Raw genomic sequence first — 24,492 nt, forward strand, 5'->3', positions numbered from 1 at the left:
CCATGCCAGAGTCAGTCAACATTTTATTTTGCATAACAAATATTGAAGATGTGGAGTTCAGCTTACAAATACACTTTCTAAGCAGCAATGTCAAACAACCCATAAGTACATCTCATTAACACAAAAGCATTTGTTTTTCCATCTTAAACATGTGGCAAAGGTGACAAACGCACATAATTAAAAGCACATTCTTTCAAGCAATTTACAGAGTCTGTGACACATCCTTGACGGACCCAATATTTCACAAAGCTCAGCAGTTTTTGTTTTTTTTTTAAAATTCCAGCACAAAGTGAGTCCATGTTTAAATGACACATCTGCAGCAACATTACTCTAGAAAATGCATAAGGTTGTATCTAAGCTTTGGTATACGGAGCCGTCAACTTGTGGACTAAATGACTGGGTCATACTTTGCATGTCAGTGTAGCAACTACAATTTGGATGGCTGCCTTTAGAAATATTCTACTTTATGGCAAACAAACACACACAAAAAGCACAATCTGTTAAGACGAGGCTTAAATCTGCACATGCTGTGTTTTCTTCGTATCTCGTACTCCGTTTAAAATACTGACTAAATGCTTTATCAAGTAAAGAAAAGTTGGTCTTTCTGCCTCTGCTCAAAGGGCATCTTTAGGTCCAATGTATGTACTCTGAGCCCTTGGTCTTTTTTTGTAACTAAGGCAACATGTAGCCAACAAGATCTGTTAAGGGCACCAAAATTGAGAAGCTACTTGAATGTACCAGTAGTTGTGTCGTGTGCATGGTGTTAGTACTTCAATAAAACAGCCGCAACCATCTAAGAGCATAAAGAAACAATCATTTACCTTTGAAACATACAATAGTGCTCTGTGCTCAGGTTTACTGCAGGCCATCAGTGTCTTGAATTCCCAAAGCAAACAACATAAAGGCAAAGAGTCCCTCCAAACAATCCTAAAGTGTGCTCCTGAACCCAGATGAGCAGTCAACAGGACACAGGTGCATAACGATAGGTACGATAGTGATCACTTCACAACGCATGTTTTCATCATGCAAAGACCAGGACAGCTGCTCTGCTCCAAGCAAATTAACATTCATCATCCGAAAAATAACAGGAACCAATAAACAAGTAACTGGCTGCCAATTAAATACACCAACACTAGCAGTCCCTTTCAAATACTGAAAAGCACAAAACCAAACCAATAGATGCTGAAAAATGACACTTCAAAACAAAACAAAGGTTGTGCAGTGTTTTTCTTGTGGCTAAAGAAGCATGCATTGTGTTGACGTGGTGCAACTCATGAAATCGGGCCGACTCGTCTGCCTGCAGCCTCCAGGGGTTGCCATAGTGAGGATGTATCTGGGGAGGTAGATGGCATCTGCTCTACTGCCCGTTAGTGTGGTTATGGTCTGCTCTGACATCTACCAGCTCAAACTGGGGCCACGGAAGCGGAACTGGTCTGCCTGCCTGGTTCAGGTCGATATCATATTGCCGTTAGATGTAGTAAGTTTGGGACGTCCCGACAGTGACTGGGCTTCAGTGCTGTGGCGCTTCAGTGATTCAGACACTTAAACATCGACCGTGCACAGTGGTTCACTTCCTGGCTGGGCCGACTCCATTATGGTCATCTTGGGTTTCTTCCTCGTTTCCTCCTGGTTTCAAATAAAAAGAATGAAAAAAATAAATATAAATATATATAAATTGTCTCTTTGTCTAAAGCATTTTGTGGGTACAACGCTCACCCTCTGGCTTGCTAATTTCTTCATTTCTTCTTGCAGTTTGTTCAAGATATGAAGGTTTGGCTTGTTCTTTTTGGCATACTGCTGGAGCTCGATCACACTCTTGTCAGAGTTCTCCTGCAAAAGATGGACAGCAACTCAATATTTAAATGTTTTGTTTGTTTTTAATTTAGGGAAAACAAATAAAAATCAAAACCAGTCCAGTAAGTCTGCTGTCAAGGTTACAGTGAACAGACAATGGTGGAAATTGAGCATTTGAAGCTTCTCACCTTCTTGACCATTTTGTTGTTCTCTCTTCCATACATACGGAGCAGAGAGCCCCAGTTCTTGACGTGAGGATGAAGCATCTGCAGTATCTTCTGAGATGCGAGTTGCTTGCCAACCCTCTTGTTCTTGCCTAGCGTCAGACAAACAACCCGTCAGGCCCAGCAACAGCCTCAGTACCTGCAGACGGTCACGGTCTACTTACACCAACCGCGTACAGTGTGCTTCCCACATGTCATCACGTACTCGCTCTTCTGATTTTTGCCGGGGATCACCTCAAATTTAATGCTGGTGTCTCCCATTCCGTGGTTTCTAGAAGAGATTTCAAATGAGCATAAACACATGGACCACAGATCAACACAGATGAGAAAAATAACACGCCAGATGATACGTGACAATGCTGAGAACCTCCTACCTTTTAAGGCACTCATGAAGAATCTGATATGGCGAAAGTAGTCCTGCTTTGTTGGTCAGCTCATACACTCTTGAGTCTTCTATACTGATATGATTAAAATACTGAAAAGGAGGATATGTGAAATGGATTTTTGTGTTCTTCTAAATTGCATAGACAATATTTACATTTTTAAGTAGAAAGATGTGGTTGTTGTGGCCAATGATACTAACTGGCTAAATGTGTTTATTTCTAATAGAAGCCATCAACCATGTCTGTCTGAACAAAAAGACACGAAACAAAAAGAGCTGCACGTCACACCAATCGAAAGGTGTACCTCCAGTTCATCACCCTCGACAGGCTTCTCCTCCGCTGTCTGCTTCACAAAGTCAGGGATGAGGATTTCCAGTGTGGCTCGAGCTGAATTTTAAATGGAAAAATTACAACTGAGGGTGTGACCACAGATGATGGACAGCCATAAACAAACTCAACCGGGAGTGAAAAACTTTACCAGCTTTATTCTTGGCAAGTTTTTTACTGCTTGCAGTTCCTGTGCCATAAGTAACTCCATCAATAATGACTGATGCTCCAAAGGGTTCACTTGGGTTCTCTGGACACAGATGATACAGGATTTATTATCTAAAACAATGACAGTATTCATTAATAGCAAAACAGAATCCAAGTCCATTAAAAACTTACCACATTCAAAAAAGTTGTAAACAGGTCGGACCTTCAGGACACGCTGCATGTATTCATGCAAAATACAAACTTCAGACTTTCCATTAGGGTTGATGACAAATTCTGTTAAAAAGAAACATCGAAATCTTCAGCAAATGGCACATCCAAAAGATGGTGACCTCGCTTACCGTGGTGGAGCTACATCACTGTCTCACTGTTGCTACGGTGACCTTGTTAACCTTAATCCAGAGACCTGCTCAGTTCTTACCTTTCTTGGTGGGAGCATCTTGGACCGACAGTGTAATAAGTTTCTGGTTGGCGGGCAGGATCGGTCTTTCCGATTCTGCCTGCTTCCTCTTCATGTCCCTGTTGAACTGCCTCCTCTCGGCCCACGTGCGAAACTTCTTCACAGTGACTTGTTCAAAGTCGAAGCATTTTTCGAGGTATGAGCGAAAGTCTTCAAGCTCTGTGAGAAGCATTTATTAGGTTAGTTTAGGAACGCAGCAGCTCCTCAATGATGAGCCCTCGCTCACAGTCTTTACCTATGGACTCATCCTTGCACACCTCCACCTTGGCCTTGACCTGCCCCAAGGCTCCCTGGGCGGTATCGCAAGGCTGGGACCCTTTACCCCGCAGGCTGTTATTAGCGGCGCTCTCTCCATTGGGACCATCGTCAGTCGGACCAGAGGGCGAGACCCCTTCCCCAGTGGTAGCACCTAATCTGCTTGCTTCCATATCGCCATTCGTCTGCTCATCAGACTTGTCCTGAACCTCCTCTGTATTATGTGCCACCTCCCCATTCAGTTCCCTTTCCTCGTGATCCTTCATTTTCTTGTAGTGCAGGCAAGGGATGCTGCTGGTGGGGGGGTCGTGTTTCTGCAGCAAAGACAAAGGACCAGCACTTAAACAGGATTTTTGTCTTACATTCAACGAACAGTTATTTATATTTAAAAGCACAACCTCTTTAAACTCAAACCTGGTAACAAGAGCAAAAAAAGCTGCAGTAGATATTTGCATTACCCTAATACTGCCGGTCCCAAGGAAGTAGGGCCGTGACCACGTAACCACCCTGGTCTCTCTGTGCAGGTAAACTGGAATGCCGGAATTATGGAATGTCATGATCCAACCATCAGGGAGAGGCTCAGTGGGAGGACGTCCCCGACCTAGCACCACGGAAGATTTATAAGTCTAAAACTACTCACTTCAAACATGCACACATTTTAATTTGAGGCATATGCACCCCACACTGAACAAACTCTCCATCACTCACTCTTGAGGACAGTCTTGATTTTGGTCATCATAGGCTGAATGCCTTCTTCACCGTCCGACTGGTGGTCACTTTCCCCACCTGATTTGTCCTCTGTGGTGCGCATCTTTTTGGGTACCGGCATGCCTTCTTCAAGCAGAGCATCAACATCATTGTCAAACTCCTCCTGGAAGAGTCAACGGCCAGGAGACAAAGTTGGGTCAACGGTCAAATGAAGACCTTTCGTTTTTTATAGAAATGTATGAATTGCACAAGATCTTATGATATGGGGTGGAAAAAAGTAACAGATTCAAAAAAATAAATCGTAACAAAGATAAAGTCAATCAATAAACTGTTACTCGTTATTTTCCTGAAAGTCCATGACCATTTTTATCAACACAAAAATATATTGTCAAGATTAGAATTGTTTTTTAATTATCAGGTAATGTAGGAACAAATGGACTTTTTAATGAACAAACAGGTTTTATATTTGCCACTCGCTGAATCGCTACAGTAGCTTTAATGAAATCCTGAGGGGATGGGTTTAATGAACTGCCAATAAAAGGAGAACTTCCATTCATTAAAGTAGCACCAATAATAGACGTACCTCGTAGGAGTAAACCACAGCTTCATCATCTGGATGCTCCTGCTGCACTATGCTCTCAGATTTAAAACCACCGTGTTCCCCATCTTCGTGATCCAGGAAGTCACAGAAGTCCTCCAACTCATCCAAGACAGCAAATTCTACCTTGTTTTCTTGGTCACCTTCAGCCTCCTCTGACGATCTGGTTGCTATGTTTCCCTCTCCGGAGCTACCCTCAGCTAATTCCTGCTCAGTCCAGGCATGCAACCCACCATTCAGGCTGTCTAAAGTGTCTTCCCTTCCTCCCTGCTGCCCTTCACCTGTGTACAAAACCTTCCTGTCTTTGCTACTGGTGTTGCTTTCAGTGAAGCTCACACGGATTTTGACATCTCTTAGCAGCTTGAGATCTGGCAAGAACTTTGTTACCGGGGGAGCATGGCGGGCCGTTCTGGGGCACGATGGATTTGGACTGGCCTCGTTTGAGAGGTCGCTACAAAAAGTTAGTGAGCCCAGGCTGAGTGGGTGCTGTGGAGGGGGTTCCCCGTCCCCTGGGGTGTATGTGTATCCATCACCACCAGAGCTAACGTCCATTACCTCTGCGTCACTGGACGTTTGCAGGGGAGGTGGTGGAGGTGCTCTGTCATCACTTGGATCAAAATTATTAGGAGGCTCCAAAGGGAGAGGGGGTAGGACGTCATCTATCTCCATATTAACTAATTGTAAACCAATTCTACAGACTTATATAACTTATTGATGATTAAAAACTGTCCTATGTAGACGCTATCTTTACTCTAAACTCAGAATGCATGCAGAAGCACATCCCTGTTTAGACCACGTACCAGAGGCGAAAACGCTAAGCTGACTACATTGTTCTTTTCATTAATGTAGACAGCTTTTAGAATCACTGTCTCAATTATTGGAAATCACAATGCATTCAGCTACATACGGGACAGGCGCTGATCATCTTCCTTTCATATCTTTTGGAAGCTAGGAAAAAGGCAGCAGCGAGAAAAGACATTAGGCAGTGCAACACCATGACACATCTATATAGATCTATTCAGGAAGAAGCCGCGAAATGTAACGGCTTCCTCATTGCTACCACATTAAAAGCAGTTAGAATTAAAACTTAAAAGCTCTATGCACCTCATCGAAAGAGAAAACTGAGGGGGAAAAGAACTCTGGCACATCTGTTCGGCTACATAGCAGGCCCTGGCACATAAATGCTAACTTGCTAGCACATAAATGCTAACTTGCTAGCACTAACATCCGTTTGCATAGCCTCGTCTTCCCAAATAAGCCTGAAAATGTTTTCGCTATTTAAATACTCACAGAGATATATTGCACAGTAGCCTCGTTGTGGCACCAAACGGCGAAATCTAAATTACTTTAATACTGGACATGCCACCGTACAGGCTGAACTGTCTCCGCCATCTTGAGGAAAACCACAGCGGGAAGAAAAGCGAACTCCCGCCTCCGAGTACCGGCTTCACTGACAGCTCACTGGGCCAATCACGTACTTGGACTTTTAACCCATTAACTTGAACGTCGGAACACCTGCAGAATGAGCTGGCGTGCACATATTAAATTGTGGACGTGACAGTATCAGAGATATTACGTGTTTGACTACTACAAATCGCAGCGTTTTCGGTTTTCCCTTGTCAAAGCACTGGCATCTCTGCCACAATAAATGGGTTACATCACTGAAAATCAATCAACACAAAATCAAAATCAATATGCTACGAATAACACTTGATGCATCAAACCCCGCTTCTATTTCTGGGATTGTTAATTTGTCTAGACGTCACCAAGCTTTTCAGATAAATTGATTTATACTTGGTACCGTACCTTTACGATATCTTATTACGCCACTTGGGGTCGCTGTTACTCAAGAGCTGCTGCTCAGTGGCAAAAGTACAACTGAGAACATTACCGTCAGGTTCAAAAGATTACAGTGTGTTGTTTTTGTAAAGTGCACTCTGCAAATGTCAGACGAATTTGGGATTCATTTGTGGTGTAATGACAGTTCTCGAATGAAAAGCTGTAAAAGATATTCAACCATAAAATAAGATCTGAAATTTCTGTTTTGAAAAAATATATATTGATGATTTGCACCAAGTACAGGTCATCAGCTCATACCAACCCAGATAAGATATTGTATACAAAAATGAAGTATTCTGTTACATTTTATTGTGGATGAAAATTCAGCATTTCACATTAAATTGTGTGATCGTGTGATGTAACTAAATGCAATTCATAAATGTATATGAGGATGCCAATTCATACTGAGGTGTAGAAAGTGTGTAGAATACATTCTTTTTGTATGAATGTAAAGGTAAAATGTGACAACATAAAGCATTAATTAGATTGTTTTAAAAAAACAAACTGCATTGCTGTATAAACCCGAATGTCAAAAGTAACCAAATACTGTTATTTTACGATATACAGTCAAAATATTTTAATATTTCATTTACCGGTATATCATTTCAAAATAGCATTTTCATTCAAATCAAGAAAAGTTATACATATTAACTGTAAGTTATGAGGAAGCTAGTACTAACTAGCTTATAAAATTGATGAGTCCTCAGGTTCACAGAGCTGATGTGCAGCTGGCGGTGAAGATGGAGTTGATGAAGAAAGGCACAGAGTTGGTGTCACCGTCACTTGCTCACGCATCCAGTTTAAAATTGAATGAACTGGTGCGCCAATTGCTTGTGTCACGGTCGCGCATGGTACGCTCTGTGAAGGTCACGTTGCCTTCTGCATCTATGAGGATAACTGTATTGGTCCTAAAATGAGAGAAAATGTATCATTACGCATTAAAACAATTTAGAACATAGACTGAGAGACGGGACTTAAGCAGAGGACAACCTGTATGAAGAATGAACAGACAGTATCAAAAGACTTTGACCTTTCGGTTAAAAGGGGCTCTCTGTATCTGCAAATCCACCATGCAGATTATTCCCTTTCCTTTCCTCTGTGTGAGGGATTGATTCCACCGGGGAGTTCTGTGTACCATCAGTTCTGTCTATGATCACACACCAACTAGTCACCTCAGGCTGAAAATAGCAGTGGGGGGAACCAGGCACTCGGGGTGGAAGAAGAGATACTGACCTTGTGCCATAATCAGGGGAGCGGACACACACTGCTGACAGAGCCTGGAGCATGGGCTTGGAGTAACCATCACCGTGGCTCTCCTGAGCCGGATCAGGACTGTTCCTGTTAAACCAAGCCATGACAGAAACTGTCAACATCTTTTCATATTTGCCTTTGCAACTGCTGCAGATAATAGCTCCATCGTGTCAAACAAGGGACCAAATCCATGAAGTTTACTGGGAGTGTGCTGGCGCTAATTTGATTAAAGCTAAAGCCGCACTTAGAACCTGAAGCTGAAAGTCTGACATAGTAACCACAGAATTTCTGAGAACATTCATAGAAAAGGGGAGTGTGGAACCAAAATCATGAGACCAGCAAGGGCTGTTGCTCATGAAGATTTTAGAGATACAGAATTAGTGTTAGGGGCCTCGGAGACTAAAGTGTGCTTTCAACGTCACGTGGACTCACAGTTCTTCGTTGTTCAGCACACCCAGCAGCTCCTGCACCAGTCCGTCGCAGGACAAGGTCTGGTCATCCACGACGCTGCTGAAGTGCCGCTTGCCTCGCAACAGCTTCTTCCATGGAGTATCCAGCAATGAATTACTCAACCCATAGATTCCTGCTAGCCAGAATTGAAAAAAAGAGACTAGTAAGCTGGGTTTGTGACCTTCTAGTTCAATGCTCCAATAAACAGACAAGTAGTGAGCACATCAAAACAGAAATGTCAGGCTAACGTGGAGGGCCAAAGGCTGCGAAGAGAGGAAAATGCGAACTGAAAGGTTTCTACAGCAACCGTAACAAAAAAAACACAGACCTGCTTTTAGATGGATAGGTTCGGGGCTGCCTCTGTTTCCATAGTAACACACCACATCTTGTTTGGCTCTGCATGGGACACACAGTGATTGGAAATTAGACAATTTGGTGACCATCAAACCGCAAACGTTTGTTTTAGGGAGCCGTAATGTTGCGATATTCCCAAAATGAATCTGAATAAAGTCAGCTTCACAGAATCACCGCGGGGGGGGGGGGGCTAAACAGCGAAAATAAGTGCAGAGGGCATAAGAGAATATCAACAGAGCTATATAATGAGTGATTTTTATTGCAGCCCTGCAAAATTGGAATTAAGACTCTTGTTTTTGTTTTTTTTTGTAGAGGGAATTAAAACAAGAAAAGCACTCAATACCTTAGTTAATTGAAGCAACCCTAAAGGAACAACTGAGTGAAATTAAAAACCAAATTAGAGCTAACAAAACCTCTGACAACCACCAAAGGCCTCAGCAACAATGTTAGATCTCTTTGCAGAATCCTCAGTTTGATGGAATTTATTCAGCTTGAAAACTCTGACATCAAGGGCATTTGTGACAGCTTTGGAACAGGACAGCGAATAATAAATTACCAGAAAATCCTTTGAACCGGCAGGGGAATGACTTTTTTCATGTCAGTTTTATGACAGCCATCAGTGGCATCAATCAATCAGGAAGGTGGTGCAATGCTGCTTCGCTTGGAGAGTTTGCCAGTGGGGACTTGTTGAGGAGGGAACTGAACGTGCTGCCGGGCCTGCAGCTCTGACACACTTTATTGGATTGTTCTTAAGAGCAGCAACACAAGTCAACCTTTAGGTCTGTGGTATAAATCAACATAAGCTAAAAGAGAGTTAAACATTGTGGCCGTCCACTCTATAGACAGAGGAGCTTTATCAGCGATCTAATATCAGCTCTCATTGATAAAGTGTTTTGGCTCATGAAGACAAATCAAGATCGATATATTTAAAAATGTCCATATCAACACAATTAATTATCGTCGCCTTTTGAACTGGATTCATTTAGCTTCCAGAATTCTGTTTATACTCCTCTTAAATGGGCCCACTCATTCTTCACTCCCTGCTGAAGGACTTTCTGGAGCAGAAAATCCAAAATGTGCATCCAGGCAGCTGTGAGGGAATCCTCACGGCCACTGACACTATAGGCCGACTCTATAGACACTTGTGTGTCCCTGACAACACATATGGTGTCCAGGCTGCCTCTAGACCCAGATGAATGGGCCGAACAAAAAGGCTTTTGGTTCCATTTCTATGGATACTACAAGCAGAGCGGTGTTGGACGATATTGACCCGGGTGCCAGTGCTCGCGCCGCGTAAATGTGTGCAGCGGCAACCCAGAAGCCCCCAAACCCGACAAGAACTGGAGGAATCTGATGAGCTTTGATGAGAAGGGATGTTGAAGCTCATCTGATGAGCCAAAAATTAACAATCTGACATAGTGTCTACAAACAAGATAAATGTAATATGACATGCAGACTTTTGCTGTTGTTTACAGACATTAGCTGTCACAAACAAGGCACTCTTTAGTCTTCTTCGTGTGCCATGTGATGACCTCGCCACAACTCTGGTGCCTCTTCTGACCATATTTCTTAAAAAAAACAAAAAACAATGCGTGACAACCACATTAGAGGATAAAAACACGGGACTCCACTCTGACGAAGGTTGGAACGCTCATATTTGGCAACTAATTGAAACAGCCTTTAAATCAAGCCCCAAATGAAAACAAGAGCTAACTGCTCAGATGTTTGATGTAGAAGAACTTTTTGATAAACTAACTGTGCACCAGATATATTCAGTGAACACAACACATGAAGGCACTGGCGTATCTCTGCACCCTCTGCATGCCTCTAATTAAAAGCAGTGGTGGCGGCAGGTGGAAGATTCGCAGAGATACAGCTCTATTTCTGCTGTTTGCCAAACCCATCAGGTGTGCAGTGGGCTGATGCGGCCTGAGATGAGGAGCAGCGGGAGGCGAAGGCCAGTTGGGCAGAGAGAGAACAAGAAGGGAAGTGTCAAAAACAGGCTTTTTCTGATCTCAGTCGGAGGAGTAATCAGTATGCTGGTTGGGAGATGATCTACTGAACAGTCCTCTGTACTGAGGCAGCAGAGCAGGTTCCTCATCACCAGCTGTGCTGGAGTTACCCTGGAGATAGTTGGCTGCGCTTTTAACATTGCCAGTTCAGATATGAGATGGGAAGCTATTGGGGAGTGGGGCGAAAAAAAGTATACATGTATGTATATGTGTGTGTGTGCATGTCCATGTGTGTGTGTGCATATGTAGACATTATGGGTGTGTGGGGGTTGGGGGAGAAACACATGAGGATCTTCTGCTCTGTTATCACACACAGCACAGCACATGGGCTGCTCTTAAAGCTGTCCATGCTAATGTAAGTGAAATATTTAACGTGTCAACATCTTAGTATAAGATGTTAATTAGCACGTGGGTGTTTTGATCTTCTGCTAACAGACGACCCATGGTTAAGTGCTCATTAGCAAAGCCAACTTCTTACAATCCCAAACATTATATCTCCTTAACATATTGACATTGATTGTGATGTTGTTAGCATGCTTAACTGCAGAGTAATAGAGCCGCTAGCACGGCTGTGAGACATTAGTTAGAGAAAAACTGTTTTTTAAAAAAGAACCGGACCACAGCTGACTGGGTAAATGATGACCACCGATTCAAAAACATTACGCTAAAGAAAAAAAATCAATGCTGCTTAGAGTCTGTTGGTATTGAAGAAAATTCAACTTCAAACTGAATTATTTAATCTATTTAAAAACTCTGTTTTTATATCTCTGCATAGGAGAGCATCCACACACTTGTACCTCTTTATTCAGTTCTTCCCCCTGATACTCTGTCTCCAGAATGTACATCTGCTGCACCATTGTTTTTACTTTTGAGCTCAAACAAGAGTCTGCCAAGAATTACAGCACATGGTTGGAGGCTATAAGAGTGAACCACTTTCTGACATTGTTTTCATAAAACCGTCGCTGCTCGCCTGAAAAGCATCAAGTCAAGCAGGCGAAGATCAGACAAGATGTTCATTAAAACAGATCATCTCTGGGCCGGGCATAAAGTGGGATCAAACAGCTATAGAGTAAGTCAGATGAAAAGTTCTGAAGCCTTGAACGCATCAAACAGACACTCAGATCAGAATTTAAATATATATGATGGCAAATCCACCAAGGGACGGCTCAGTGTGATGTTCTGGGAAAATTCACTGACCAAAATCACTCATGGGCAGATGATTACTCCAGGCAATATTATCTTAACATGCACCGATATTTGAGAAGAAGTGCTTGATAAAAATGATGCCCCACTGGGGTTTACGTCATTTCATCACATCATCAAACACATTGTCGAGCTCGACAAAGACAAAAAACTCTTAAAATGTTAGCGCCCCCCCCCCGTTGCCATTATGTTAACAGCTATTCGGTAGCTAGAGATGATTGAAAAACCCTCAAATTGTGGCAAAATTCCAACCTTGAAAGTGGGCTGCTGCATGGACACACACGCTGTTAGCAAACAAATACGGCAGCTGACGTCCCGTCTCTGGAGGTAACGTTAAACCGGTAAGATTGGGCGAATAAAAAGGGCACATTGTGCACATTCACAGAGCGTGAACGCTCAGCAGAGGACAGCAGGTTATTAACAGAGCAAAATGAAAAATTCCTCTGCTGCGCTCTCACGTGGAATGTGATGAACAGGTTTTCATGAAGCCGTCCTGTGAACGTGGGGTTGCACCCTAATCTCTGGGTGCACAGGAACGCCAGTGGGGCAGCACAAATGCAACTGCAGGCTGCAGCTTTTAACGAGAATATTTGCATATCTTCACGGCTTGCACCTGTCGCAGAAACAACAGTCGAGCTCTCTGGTCGCAGTTTATTCTGATTCCGACATTGAGAAAAGGATTCAGAGTCTGAATACTAATATTCCTGATCTGAGGCTGCAAATCCATTACATTATGTGCTGATGATAATCTATGTAGGCCATTATCTTTTTTTTTGTAATTGGAAAGTTGCTTCTTAATTGAATTTTAGCTGGAGCCCTATCTCCTGACAGTGGTAGTCCAAGACCAGCTGAGTAACCCCGCAGGTCTGTAAAGCTTCGGATTTTTCCACATGAATATATGTATGACCTAAGGTGTTACTTGTATGGAGGGTGCTGTTAAAAACAGGAAGATTGGTTAACTGTGCAGGGCAGAGTAATGTGGTCAGACTAATGTAGCCAGCAACATGTTTCTCTTCCTGCCAGAAAAGACGTTTAGCGTATACAAATGAGAACCCGGCAGCAAACAAATTTAGCCTGTTAGCAATGCTGATGAGGAGGCCAAAAGGTTCTACAGACATGGGAAAAGAGAGCAGATCTTCCTACAGGCGATGTTTCTAGCATACAGGGATCATGACGTCGAAGTCCACTCTGCTTTTTTTTTTTGCACCCCAGGAGGGATTCAGTCTGGCAGCAAAGCACATGTGAGCTGAACCTGCAACTCCTGGCTCGCAGAAATAGAGCCTCATTTCCATGCCAGTTGTGCAAAGTTCGGACAGAAACATCTATATTAATGCGCACAAATTCCACTTTAATTTTCCTCCTTCAACTGATAAATTCAAAATCATCCCTTATTTAAAACACTATCATAAGTGCAGTATTCAGTTTCTCAAACCCTTGAAAGCAACTGAAAGAGAAGCGGGGATTTTCCCAGTGGAATGTCTCTCCCCAGATTGCCTCACCTGAACTCGGCTGTGATGAGATTGAAGCCATTGTACAGATGGCCTTCTAAAGATACCTTCTTCAGGTAAGAGTAGCTGTCCTGATCTTTGTCTGTAAGGTAGTTCGACACCAGAAATCCTAAAGATGCGTGAAAACAATAAGAAAGTAATCTTAGATAATCCTGGATGACAGTTAAATAGAAAAGGAATGAACTGAACCAATATTTCTAACATGGATGTCGCCACAAAAGGACGGTGATTTGCTCACCTCTCCCCTGAGCGTCAGGGTTGGAATGGCTTTCCAGGTAGTTGGTGATTCCAGCCAGTTTTCCCCTCTTGTTGATCCCCAGCCAGGATCCTCCTTCCTTCCCATATTCCAGGTCCAGTCCTGCTCAACAAGGACCATTGGAGCAAAAGCTTTGGCTAAATTATGACAAGAGGATTTCCAGCTCCAATCTAAAGAGTGCTTTTATCGATAACGCAGGTGCTCCAAACGAGCGGTGATCAATACTGACGCATCAGCTTTCACTGAGAGTGACTGAGAGAGCAGAATGGACGCACTCCTTGGGGAGGCTGGATGGAAAGGTAGCCCGAGCCCACTGGGATGTATAGCTCACTACCCCCCTCATTACGCCTCGTCTCCTTCAGGGCCCTGCCTTCACCCCCCCCCCCCCCCCACCCACCCCGAGCCCTGCAGATAAGGCACAGCCATTTACTTCTGTCACATCACATAAAAGCAACCATCAATTAAGGCCCCACCGCTGGAGTCCTGACCCCTCTATTACAGGGGGATGCAGGAGACAGATGAACAACAGGGCTATCGCCGGGATTCCTCATTCAGCAGGGGGAAAGAACCCATGATGGATTTTCCTCGACTCCAGCCTAATGTTTGTGAGACATCAGTCAATTAAATCTAGTTCACCGGAGGGGTGGGGGGGGGGGGGGGGGGGGTTGGGGCTTTTGACTGGCAGAGAAAACGTTTTTTATCTGTAAAAGTGAAAACAGTTTAGCTTTGGGTCAGGTTTATTTCATTAACTTGGGTTTCTTATGTCTATATAAAGAGCAACAAGCCTGGTGTTTTTTTTGTGTTTTTGCTGGACATTTAAAACAAGTTAACAACTGACTGAGACAAAATAGGAAGTAAAACGACCAACAGTGCAAATTTAGAAAAGCTGTCACTATGACTTAAATTTAAAAAAGGGCATTCTGACTGTAATTACTGAACGTTTTCAAGGACCTCTTTTAAGCTCCTTGTCTTTTTAACTTGCAGCTGTGATTTAAAAGGCGCTCACCGCTGAGAATCTCATTGTTGGTCCCCCAGAAATCTGCAGCTTTGGACGGCCGGTTGTAGAACTCATCTCTGTTTGCTGCCAAAATCAGCCTGTAAACACGAAGGAAGAGAAATACAGTAACTTGATGTGCTTTAAAACATAACCATCAACGGCAGTACTTTCTATTCAAAGGATACATAAAGCAACAATAAAACACCACCAAGGAGTTTAATTAGCTCCAAGTTGTGGAGCGACTGTTGGCAGAAACCATCACTGATCTTACACACAGAGCCCTCATTCATCATCGTGACAGAGCAGCTCAGAGGTTAATGAGCTGTCAGGCTCTCTGTTGGCTACAACCTCTGGATAACAGCTGCCACCATTTGTCACTGAAGTGACTAGACAATCAAGATTGAAGAGAAAAAACTTACCCAAACTTATTTTCACGCATTTTATTTAAACTTGTGCTTCAAACGGACACCGTTTACTTTTCACCTACATAGTTTTGACATTACTATGCAAGAGTTGCTGCAGCATAAAGCCCGTCATGTCCTGAGAGTGAACGAGCAAAGAAGCATCAGCAAACTCTGAAGGTGACCTTCAGAGAGGCTCAGGGCTGATCTACACACTCAGGTTTAAGGACAAGAGTGTGCAGCTGGGTGCAGCAACAGTGATGGACTCAATACAAAAGGTAAAAAGAAAGCAGCTCGTATTTAATAATGAAGGAGGTGTCCAAGGACTTAAGAGGATCTTCTTTGCTACATTTTATTCCTCATTCATCGACTTTAACTGTCCGGGAAGAGGAATCTACTGAAGTGAAAAAAGCAATTCTTTTTCACTGACGTTTCCAGCAATGTGACTAAGCTGTCCTGCAACCCGACTTTACCTCCTCCAACAACTCAACTTGTTCTCCATGACTTTATAAAGGTCTCGGATGCAGTCTGGAATACAGGGGCAGCGCTAAATACAAACAAATGGAGCTAGCTGTAGAAGAAAAAGTCTCTGGAAAAGGCCACAGAAATGCCGATCAATAGGAAATGTGACATGAGCTCAGGTCACGAGCTCAGTGTTGGAGTTACATAAAAATCCCACTCAGTGCAGAATAAAAGAAAAGGAACATGAGGTAAAATTCAAGATGGTTTGGAACAGAAAAGAAAGAAAAACAAAGACAGACTGAAAAATAGTTTTTTTTTTGTGAAAAATCGGTCTATGTCTCTCTGAAAATCTCTCTGAAATATCTGATAATAATGATATCTAATCTAACCCCGTGCCACTCTCTGCTCATGTATCAGTAACCTTTGCAAATATTAATCTCTTTATACTGCCAAAGCACAGCTAAGAGGGAACGGCCTTGGTGACCCAATTTAAACCATAATCACACTCCATGAGTCTGTGGCGCAGCCTGGCTGTCAGTTAAACAGCCTCCTCTGATCGGCATTTATATTCAGGCAGTCAGCGACAGCCCATTAACAGCCAGAAACTCCACTCTCACCTGTCTCCAGCAACAAGAGCCATTAGCTCCAGAACAGCTACCATCAGTGTTGTTAAAACGCAGGCGGTACCATTCAGCTATTACAAAATAATTATGCTGCTCAGAGTTCTCACCCTTTCATATTTCCATAAACCAGGAACTGACATATGGCATATGTGTGTGTGAGTGTATGTGTTACCATGTAGCATGAATTTAAACACCGCAGAGACAAACTCATTCATATAATTAAAGTCATAAAAGCTCAAAAAAAAAAGGCCAGTGAGATTTATTGCCCTCCATAATTCCTGCTGAGGTGTACCCTGCTAATCTTTAAGGATTAGATTTTGGACCTTGTTAAGAGCAAAAATATAAACTAAACTGCCACAAAAGGGGTCAAACTGTGGTTCAAGGGCCAAAGATAGCGTGTTCCTATGACAGGCCACACGCTGTGGCGGCTAAAGCAGAAACTTGTGATGCTTAATATACCGCTAGCCACAAATATTACAGCTCTTCATGAATAATGAATGACTGAAGTCAATGCACACATGACTTCATGGACATGACTGGAGCTGTGGAACTGTACGTGATGGAAATTGCATCTGTTCCGCTCTTAAATAACTGACAGCCGTGGTCACGTTGTTTCGAAGCAGGTGAAGAATTGATTATATGTGAATATTAGACAACTGGGTAAAGACAAGAAACACGGAAACCTTATCACTTAACTTCTGACGTGAAATCTGTATTTTCTGCTCCGCGTGATCATTTCTAACGGACAAGTAAATAGCTTTCGGCAGTCGGTCAAATGCAACAAATCAAAGAGCAACACGGCAAATAGCAGAATTTGATTGGATTTTTGATTCTTTCGGTGAAATCTTGCTCCATCTAGAATGAAACGCTACCGACATACTCCCATTACAAAGGTGAAATTCAATAAATAATGTTTGTTGCTAGGTTGTTGGATGAATCCAATAAGAGGATACATTTAAAAATAGGAAATAAAAAAGCATTACAAAACTGAATTGCACAATACACACATCAGCATTTGTGTAATTGCTGAGTCACTTGTGCTCAACAGGAAAACTCAGCGGATATGTTCTTGTCATCTTTTGCTATCGAAGCGCAATATTTTTCCCAGTGTATCAATGTCGCAGCGCACCAATGTCGTTTAGAGCAAAGTAAACCATGTGCAGCTGCTGGAGTATATACTGATGTAACAACGTTAGGGCACAGAAGGTTTCACCTTTCCCCAGGTTCTGCTCCGAATCAGGACTGATGCTGCACCTCTGCTCTGATATCCTTCAGCAGGGTCAGGCTCCTGCAGGGAAGGACAACGGTGGACTGTGGCCAGCAGCAGCTCACTCTCGAGCTCAGGAGAATCACAACGTGCTGGATTCAAATACCACCCCACTACTCACACTGCACCGGCCTGTTCTGACCACTAAAAAAGCTCGAGTGTACTGCTGACTGGGTCAAAACCACATCCTTTATTTGAAAAGGTTTCATATAACAAAGGCTGTATGAGCAGAACTCTACTTCCATTCTTGCCTTGGTTACTAAGCTGCCGTTAATGTGTACTAAGAAAAAATAACCTTGGAGAAAAATGAATCAGCAGAGATTTATTAATTGAAAGTGTTCCCAGAATTAAAAAAAATAAATCTTTATACTGTTGCTGGAGGCTTAAAACATATGACTCAAACAGACACAAATATTTAATCCAAGCAATGGAGGAGGGTCTTTTTTTTAAAGACCTTCTTCAAAAAATATCAGGAATAATTTGGAAACCACCACATAAATGTATGTCCAGCCTGACATAATGAGGATCTTTAAAAACAGGGAAAAAAACTGTCAGTTTAAAACATACAGTGAGGAAGTTTGGGATTTAGGAGACTCATTATTTGATTTCAGTTAGTGCTGTAGAGGTGAAAGTGCTGTAGATTAGAAGTATAGAAGCCCGGTTGAACGGAATTTTGCCATCGAACTGTGGAGAATCGGATCTGGGGATCAGTGAGTCGTTGCACATGTTGCGGATATGGTAACTATGGTGATTAGAGTTGAATTCAACTTCTGTTTGGGAACATTTTATGTATTTAGTATTTTCTAAATTTTTGGAGGCATGTTGCATTTCATAATTTTGACATTTGTGTGGAAGTTTGGCCCTTTGAGCTAGGCCAAACTAGCTGTAATGTTTTCTTCAGTGGGGTATCAAATGGAGTAATCAAGCGCTTACCTGTAGGCATTTTTGGAAGCAGGTCGAGGGTCAAACTTGAAGAAAATTATACACATGGATGTTCTCAATGGATTGGACTCAAAGTTCCTTTAGATCTTGGTCACTTATGAGATGAGAAGAAGAGAAAATGAAATGTCATAAGCTTCAATTCAAGTTGGACTGGGTGGAGAGATAATTGTGTCGTGTGGTAGCAAAACACTTACATTGTGTGTTTAGTTGAAAGGCAAACAGGCGTAAAATCCAAAATTCATTCTTTTTCTGAGGAACCTGTCTAGCATGAGCAAATTATAAAGATAGTTAGATAGATTTCTAAACTATTCCTTAAATGTACACCTTGTACTGTTATACATACAGTCGTTGTTTTGTATTGTCTCTTGTCACAACCTTAATCACTTATATAATCTGCCACAAACTACAGCACTTATCATGGTGACATTCGACAAAGGATGCAATCATTACAATGAGTATAAGTACTCAATAACTGCATGACAAATACTATGTTTCACAAATATGTTAGATCACTTTGAGCTAAACAATCAGCAACGTTAAACCACTGTTAATTCCACATCTGGGTGGAAATAAGAATACATATAGTTTAAACTGTCGTTAAGGAAGACTACTGATAACAGAAAACAGGCTAAGATTCTGGATATATTTACACAACTTGACTCTAAACTAAAGATCGCCAGCATCGTTACAGTTAAAAAAGCAAACTCAGAGGAACTCCCAACATTACCTGTGACATAGACACTCTTGAATAATCTCGTGTTGACTGTTTGTATGGCTATTAGCAACTAACAGGAAGCGTTCGTGTTGAATGACATCGATTTGTGGATGTCGTCGTCCCATAAGTCTCCAGAGCGGGTGGGAAGTTACTGTGTGCGGGGTTTTTCCGCCTCCCGCCCATGCCGCCATTGCGATGAATTAAACAATTGCACCCATATCAAGTCTCCAAATTGCGCTTCCGGAAGAGTATCTTCAAAATAAATGAATATGTAATGGCTATAACGATTTGGAATTTACCTTTCTGGATCGCAGATAAATATTGTTTTTGTCATTTGTAAAAATAGTAAAAGAAATTTAATACATACATACTTAATCAAAATATTGTTAGACAATTTAACCATGGGAATTTGATTAATCCAAAAACGGATTAAAGTGTACCAGTCACTTGATAAACCTTTGCTCTAGTTTAAAAGAGCAAAGCAACATTCCAAAGCCTAGAACCAACAATTGAATGAAAACTACATGGACCTAAAAATCACGAGCAGTTTCATTTCATTGGAAACCTTTATTGTGAAAACATGTTTTACAGTCGGTGATGAGAATTTTATTGACTGGACGCAGCAAAAATAAATTACAATATTAAAAAAAACCAACCGAAAACGCATTCCAGTCACATTTAATTTAAAATTGATGAATAATAAACTGTGGTACATAAAGAACTACCTGTTTCTTTACGTAGATGGCGTAACTAGTTTGCTTATCTATTTTTTTTCCACAATAAATTGCTACTCAAAATGATCAAATGTAAAAATAAATACATGCATTTCATCAATTGAACTACAACAATAGTAATGTTCACACACATTGTTCCTCCGATACTACGGTGAGCAGTGATGGGGCGGAGACAAACGGTGCTGGATGCACCGTTTGGGGACGGGAGGGATAACGGTCCACTCTGCTTTCTGTATCACACAGCTCCGCGCTTGGCCTGTTAATTGGTAACAATTTTCCCCGCAATGAGTGAAAACTTTGAAATCATTCACGATACTTTCATTCTGTGACCAAGAAGGAGAGACTCTCGCGTGCATCAGCTGGACAATTTCATTTGAGATCTGCAAGGTTGTCACATGCTCCAGCAGCAGCCAAGTTTTATTCAGAATATTGTCATTCAGCCAAAACTCGGACTACTCTGCATCTCACTGGAGAGTCTCGTTGGCTTCTACGAGAAGGAGAAACAGAAGGAAAGCGAGGTAATTCCACCGCGGCTCTTTGCTTTTCTCTCGCAAATCCATGTGGTGATTATCCTCCAACACCAAGTTTTAGCCTGTGCCATTACAACTCAGTGGGAGGAGGGTGTGACAATAATGCAATGATGACAAATACGCGCGTGAACGTAAATCACCTGGGATGTTTTACACGGTTTATTTACGACGCTTTTGTTAAACAGGCGGTGAGTGAGACGACAATGGACCAGCCGTGTTGCAAATATCTGCATAAATGTGTGTTTGAATGTTGTAATCTTATCCAGAGGATGCGGGTTTAACGAGCCGCATCGAGCTGTCAATCATCTCATTGCATTGTGCCCCCCGCATCGAGAGTGAGTTACCCGGGGGGTGTCTTCCGGTTTTCCACCTGTAATAGCCTTATTTGGGAGCGAAGGGGGCGTGTCCGGCGGTGTTGTTGGGTAAATAGTGATGCGTTCAGGTCCCACCATGTGAGCCCCGGCCAGTGTGGCCGGGCTGCTTCATAACAACGAGCAGGACTCGAAGTCTGTCAGTTAGGTTTGTTACAGCCCGCTGATTTTAATGGCCTCAGGCTGCAGTAAGATGCAATTATAGTTATTTACGGTGAGAATGTTCAATTGCCTTTTTTTATTTTACTGATGGTTGAATGCACCCACACTTGAGAGAATAATTGGATTTTAAAGCTTTCTGAGTAACTTTGCGTCACAAAAATCACTCTTTTTTGTGCTATATTGACACATATAGTGATTTATTTTTTACTAAATTACAGCAGTTTCTTGTGATTCGTGGGATATTTAAAAAAAATATGTTGTAATGTATGGCCCTCATATACATGCTATATTTGCTCATTGGCACAGTAATAAATTGTGTGTGTTTGTGCAGATGATGTCACGGCTGAATTAAAAGCTAAGCAGAAGGAAATGGGATGCAGGTGCAGGACAGCAGACAATGATAATGAGGCTTTGTGCTTCAGCCACTCACACCTCGACCCTCACACACACCCTATAGACATGATCTAATGCGCTACCTTGTTTGGTTTTGACCTTCATGGTGTACTAATGCCAATCATATTTGTAAAGGTGCGAGTTCTCACCCCACCGAAGAGGTTTTGGGGCTCATTGATAATCAGGACAGAGCTGATTTAGAGCTCCAAGAAATATTTGCAACTCAAACACATAGCAGTCTCTGGGCAGAATCGGGCATTTCACAGCAGCACCGGCTGTATGAAACCCTTTATGAAAAACCCTCCATAAACAAAGATTTTTTTCTGAAAGCTAATGCTATAAAACCCCATTATCACAGTCTGTCCTTCACACTGACCTAATATAGTTGCTCATCTCTCTTAGATTATACATTGCGTTTTTCCTGAGGCAAAAACAACAGTTGTCAATAACAGTAAATCACAAGCCAACAAGCTAGTTATCGAAAACAAAACTGTTATATATCTTACTTTTAAACCCAGCTAACACAAGTTGGGGTAAATGCCTCTTTTAATGAGAACCCATCCATCCATTCTTTATTCTTAAAGGTTAAGATCTGATGTTTGTAATGGCCTTGACAACGGCTAAGGTCAGCTTTTAACTCACGAGATGTTCAAGCTGGAAGGCGCTAATTTATGAGGACGCGTGATGCCAGAAGAAGGCGTCGTGCTCCAGTCTGTTGCTGCTGCAGCACAGTGGCAGTTTGGGTACAAAAGTAAAAGCTGGTTGCTGTCAGAACGTGTTTTATTCATAATTACTCTGAATGGGCTAATATGCGACATAATGGGCTAATGCTCCTTTTACATCATCTATCTGTTTTAATTGCCCATCTCTCCAATTTAACCCCAAATCACATTATATGTGTTTTTGCCATTATTACAGAACTACAGAGGAGAAAATGTCTTATTTTATTGTTCTAAGAAGTTTCCTAGCCCTACAAAATGTCACAACACTTCCTAGAATCTCGAAAAAATGTGAATTTTCATGTTTGTTATGGGTTGTTGTTTTTTAAAACAAAATACAGTATTGCTAATTAAATGTGGATGTACTTAAGGGGTGGTAAACAGAGGAATACTAAGCCTCCATGCATTAATTGGCTTTGCAACATACAGCAACTACAGTTGCAATACAATTGCGTTAGACCACCACTATTTTTAAACAAAGACATCCACTGAGATTTTGTGCATGCAGACAGCGAACATTATCTACAGGCATCAATAAATACACATCAGATACACATTATACACTAAATATTGAAGTAATTTATACAATATTGTTTAAAGAACTTATATTGGACATGTTGCTGTTATTTAAAAAAAGATTCTTTCTGTTTAATTACAGAATACAACAGCAAACCATGCTGCTATCTGACACTGCTTGTGTATAAGAAACTTGCAGTGTTTGTGAGACCATGATGGTTTGAAGTAGTCAGCTGTTATGTCTGTAAAATCTGACCAGCAGAGGTCCAGTGTTATGTTAATTATATTAGCCAAGCCCATTATCGTTTCACAGTCAGTGTAGCATTTCATTTGTGCCCGTATGTAAAATTATAGAGCCGTGATATTATGACACGAAAACAGCATTATGCATTCCCCAGTTATAGGGACATGCATATCTTTAATAATTCCTACACGTGTGCGGTATTTTGGACCCGAGTTACACAGAAGGCATGTTATAATTATAATAAAGGCCATTACAGAGACTATTAATTATTTAATTTGAATATCACGTTTGTATTCATGTTGAGATGACTGAAATTATTGGAATTCCATTCCTCTGCTGTGTTAGAGCAGCCTCTTTCCCCTGCAGACTGAAGCGTTTTGTGATGGCCGGCGGTCTCAGGAAAGCTCGCCCAGAGCCAAAGTCAATGGTCCTTTGTCGGACAGACACCTGCAGAGCCAGGCCTCCTGCTCCTGAAGTGATTAACATGCACCTCCAACCTCCCCGGCCTTCACACTGCCCGCTCCCTCGTCCACGCGTCCTGGCACCGCTCTCTCCTCTTGGCACCTGTTATTCATCAACCGTCCTGCGAGGGCTCTAACTCCTGGCTTTGTTTCTGCTGGGGAGGCACAGCCAGACTGTAGCAGAAGGGTAGCAGATTTTGAGATCTGTTTAATAAAGATCTTATAGACCTGCTTTCATTTATTCATCTCCCCCATGCATCAGTTCTGCGTTTATGTTTAGTATATTTTCTAGTAATGACACAGGCTCAACTCTACAACCTCCATTATCGATTACAGAGCTGACATTTATATTTAAGGTGCCGGAATTGATGCTAAAGGCTAACGCAAACCAGCTACATATCATCTGAGAGTCCTGTTCTAAACTTACTTCAAAGCCGGCACTCTGGGATATTGTGTGACTTCTTATCATCTTTATTCTGTAACTTTTTAATTATTCAACATGAAACCTCAAATATTAATTTTCTTACTTCACAACTTTGGGCTCATCTGGGAGATTCATCGTAATAATATTGATGTCAGAGTTCATTTACATTCACCTTAATTGTCGAAGAATGTTGCTCTTAATCTTATTTTATTAATTGATTGTAAGCATAATTTTTACTAAAGCATAAATAATTTCTAAAAAAAACCCTGCCATATAGTCTTCATTCTTTACTTAAAGGCAACAAACGTAAAGATCATCTGTTCTGGAGCATATAAACAATTGTTCCTATCACAAATTTATTTATAACATGACCCTTTTTACTGTCAAATTTCCTGTTCTCTCATGCTTTTGTGTTTTCCGGCTGCAGCCTTAAATGCTGCAGTGTCACTCGTGTCAAAATTGGTTTTAAATGAGAGTTTCCTGCTCTCATCCCTTCCAGACCTCAGGTGTCCTTGTTATTGGAGCACCAGTTGGCCTGTGCTGTGAAACACGCTGACTCATGGATAATCCTCCACCTCATTATGCCCCCCTTTGTGTATCATGACTGTGTATTAACATAGAAAGCTGATTTGAATTTCTTTCCCGAATGTTCCTGGACTCCACACCCCTCCCCCTCTCTTGTTAGGTTACTATGTGCTGAATATAGCATGTAAAGTATATGATAATCTATTCAGTCTGACGGCC

At 41.9% G+C, this 24,492-nt stretch overlaps 3 protein-coding genes across 13 annotated transcripts in view; 1 reads left to right on the top strand and 2 right to left on the bottom strand.

The window, feature by feature from the left end:
- Positions 1 to 10: 10 nt before the first annotated feature.
- Positions 11 to 6,358, bottom strand: dgcr8 (DGCR8 microprocessor complex subunit). Its single transcript, XM_003974550.3, has 14 exons — positions 6,205 to 6,358; positions 4,900 to 5,862; positions 4,317 to 4,479; positions 4,067 to 4,209; positions 3,589 to 3,922; positions 3,315 to 3,512; positions 3,068 to 3,169; positions 2,880 to 2,978; positions 2,706 to 2,788; positions 2,393 to 2,493; positions 2,183 to 2,289; positions 1,983 to 2,110; positions 1,717 to 1,830; positions 11 to 1,626 (listed from the first exon to the last, which is right to left on the bottom strand). The coding sequence occupies exons 2-14, from the start codon at positions 5,581 to 5,583 to the stop codon at positions 1,543 to 1,545; spliced, it is 2,340 nt and encodes a 779-aa protein (XP_003974599.1). The 5' UTR covers positions 5,584 to 5,862; positions 6,205 to 6,358; the 3' UTR covers positions 11 to 1,542.
- A 598-nt stretch (positions 6,359 to 6,956) lies between these two features.
- On the bottom strand, positions 6,957 to 19,356 carry tango2 (transport and golgi organization 2 homolog (Drosophila)). 3 transcript variants are annotated; one of them, XM_029829991.1, is made up of 10 exons: positions 19,207 to 19,356; positions 18,674 to 18,741; positions 18,471 to 18,573; positions 14,794 to 14,882; positions 13,770 to 13,889; positions 13,523 to 13,640; positions 8,783 to 8,850; positions 8,437 to 8,590; positions 7,987 to 8,091; positions 6,957 to 7,661 (listed from the first exon to the last, which is right to left on the bottom strand). In XM_029829991.1, exons 3-10 carry the CDS (start codon positions 18,524 to 18,526, stop codon positions 7,541 to 7,543), a joined length of 831 nt encoding a protein of 276 aa, XP_029685851.1. In that variant the 5' UTR covers positions 18,527 to 18,573; positions 18,674 to 18,741; positions 19,207 to 19,356; the 3' UTR covers positions 6,957 to 7,540. The 3 variants fall into 3 exon arrangements, with proteins under 3 accessions (XP_029685851.1, XP_003974600.1, XP_011613711.1); XM_003974551.3 differs by having other exon boundaries at positions 8,437 to 8,587; positions 19,207 to 19,355; XM_011615409.2 differs by having other exon boundaries at positions 18,674 to 18,737; positions 19,207 to 19,343.
- Positions 19,357 to 20,138: 782 nt separating this feature from the next.
- Positions 20,139 to 24,492, top strand: part of arvcfb (ARVCF delta catenin family member b) — a 132,843-nt gene continuing 128,489 nt past the window's right edge. For 5 of the 9 annotated variants that reach the window (XM_029830338.1, XM_029830342.1, XM_029830340.1 and 2 more), the window contains exon 1: positions 20,140 to 20,446. The gene's annotated coding sequence lies outside the window, so the exon portion shown is untranslated. Of the gene's footprint in view, positions 20,447 to 24,492 lie in introns of all 9 variants that reach the window. The other 4 variants (XM_029830344.1, XM_029830343.1, XM_029830348.1 and 1 more) reach the window with 2 other exon arrangements.

Source organism: Takifugu rubripes, chromosome 21 (assembly GCF_901000725.2).
Source record: "Takifugu rubripes chromosome 21, fTakRub1.2, whole genome shotgun sequence".
Lineage (NCBI taxonomy): Eukaryota > Metazoa > Chordata > Actinopteri > Tetraodontiformes > Tetraodontidae > Takifugu > Takifugu rubripes.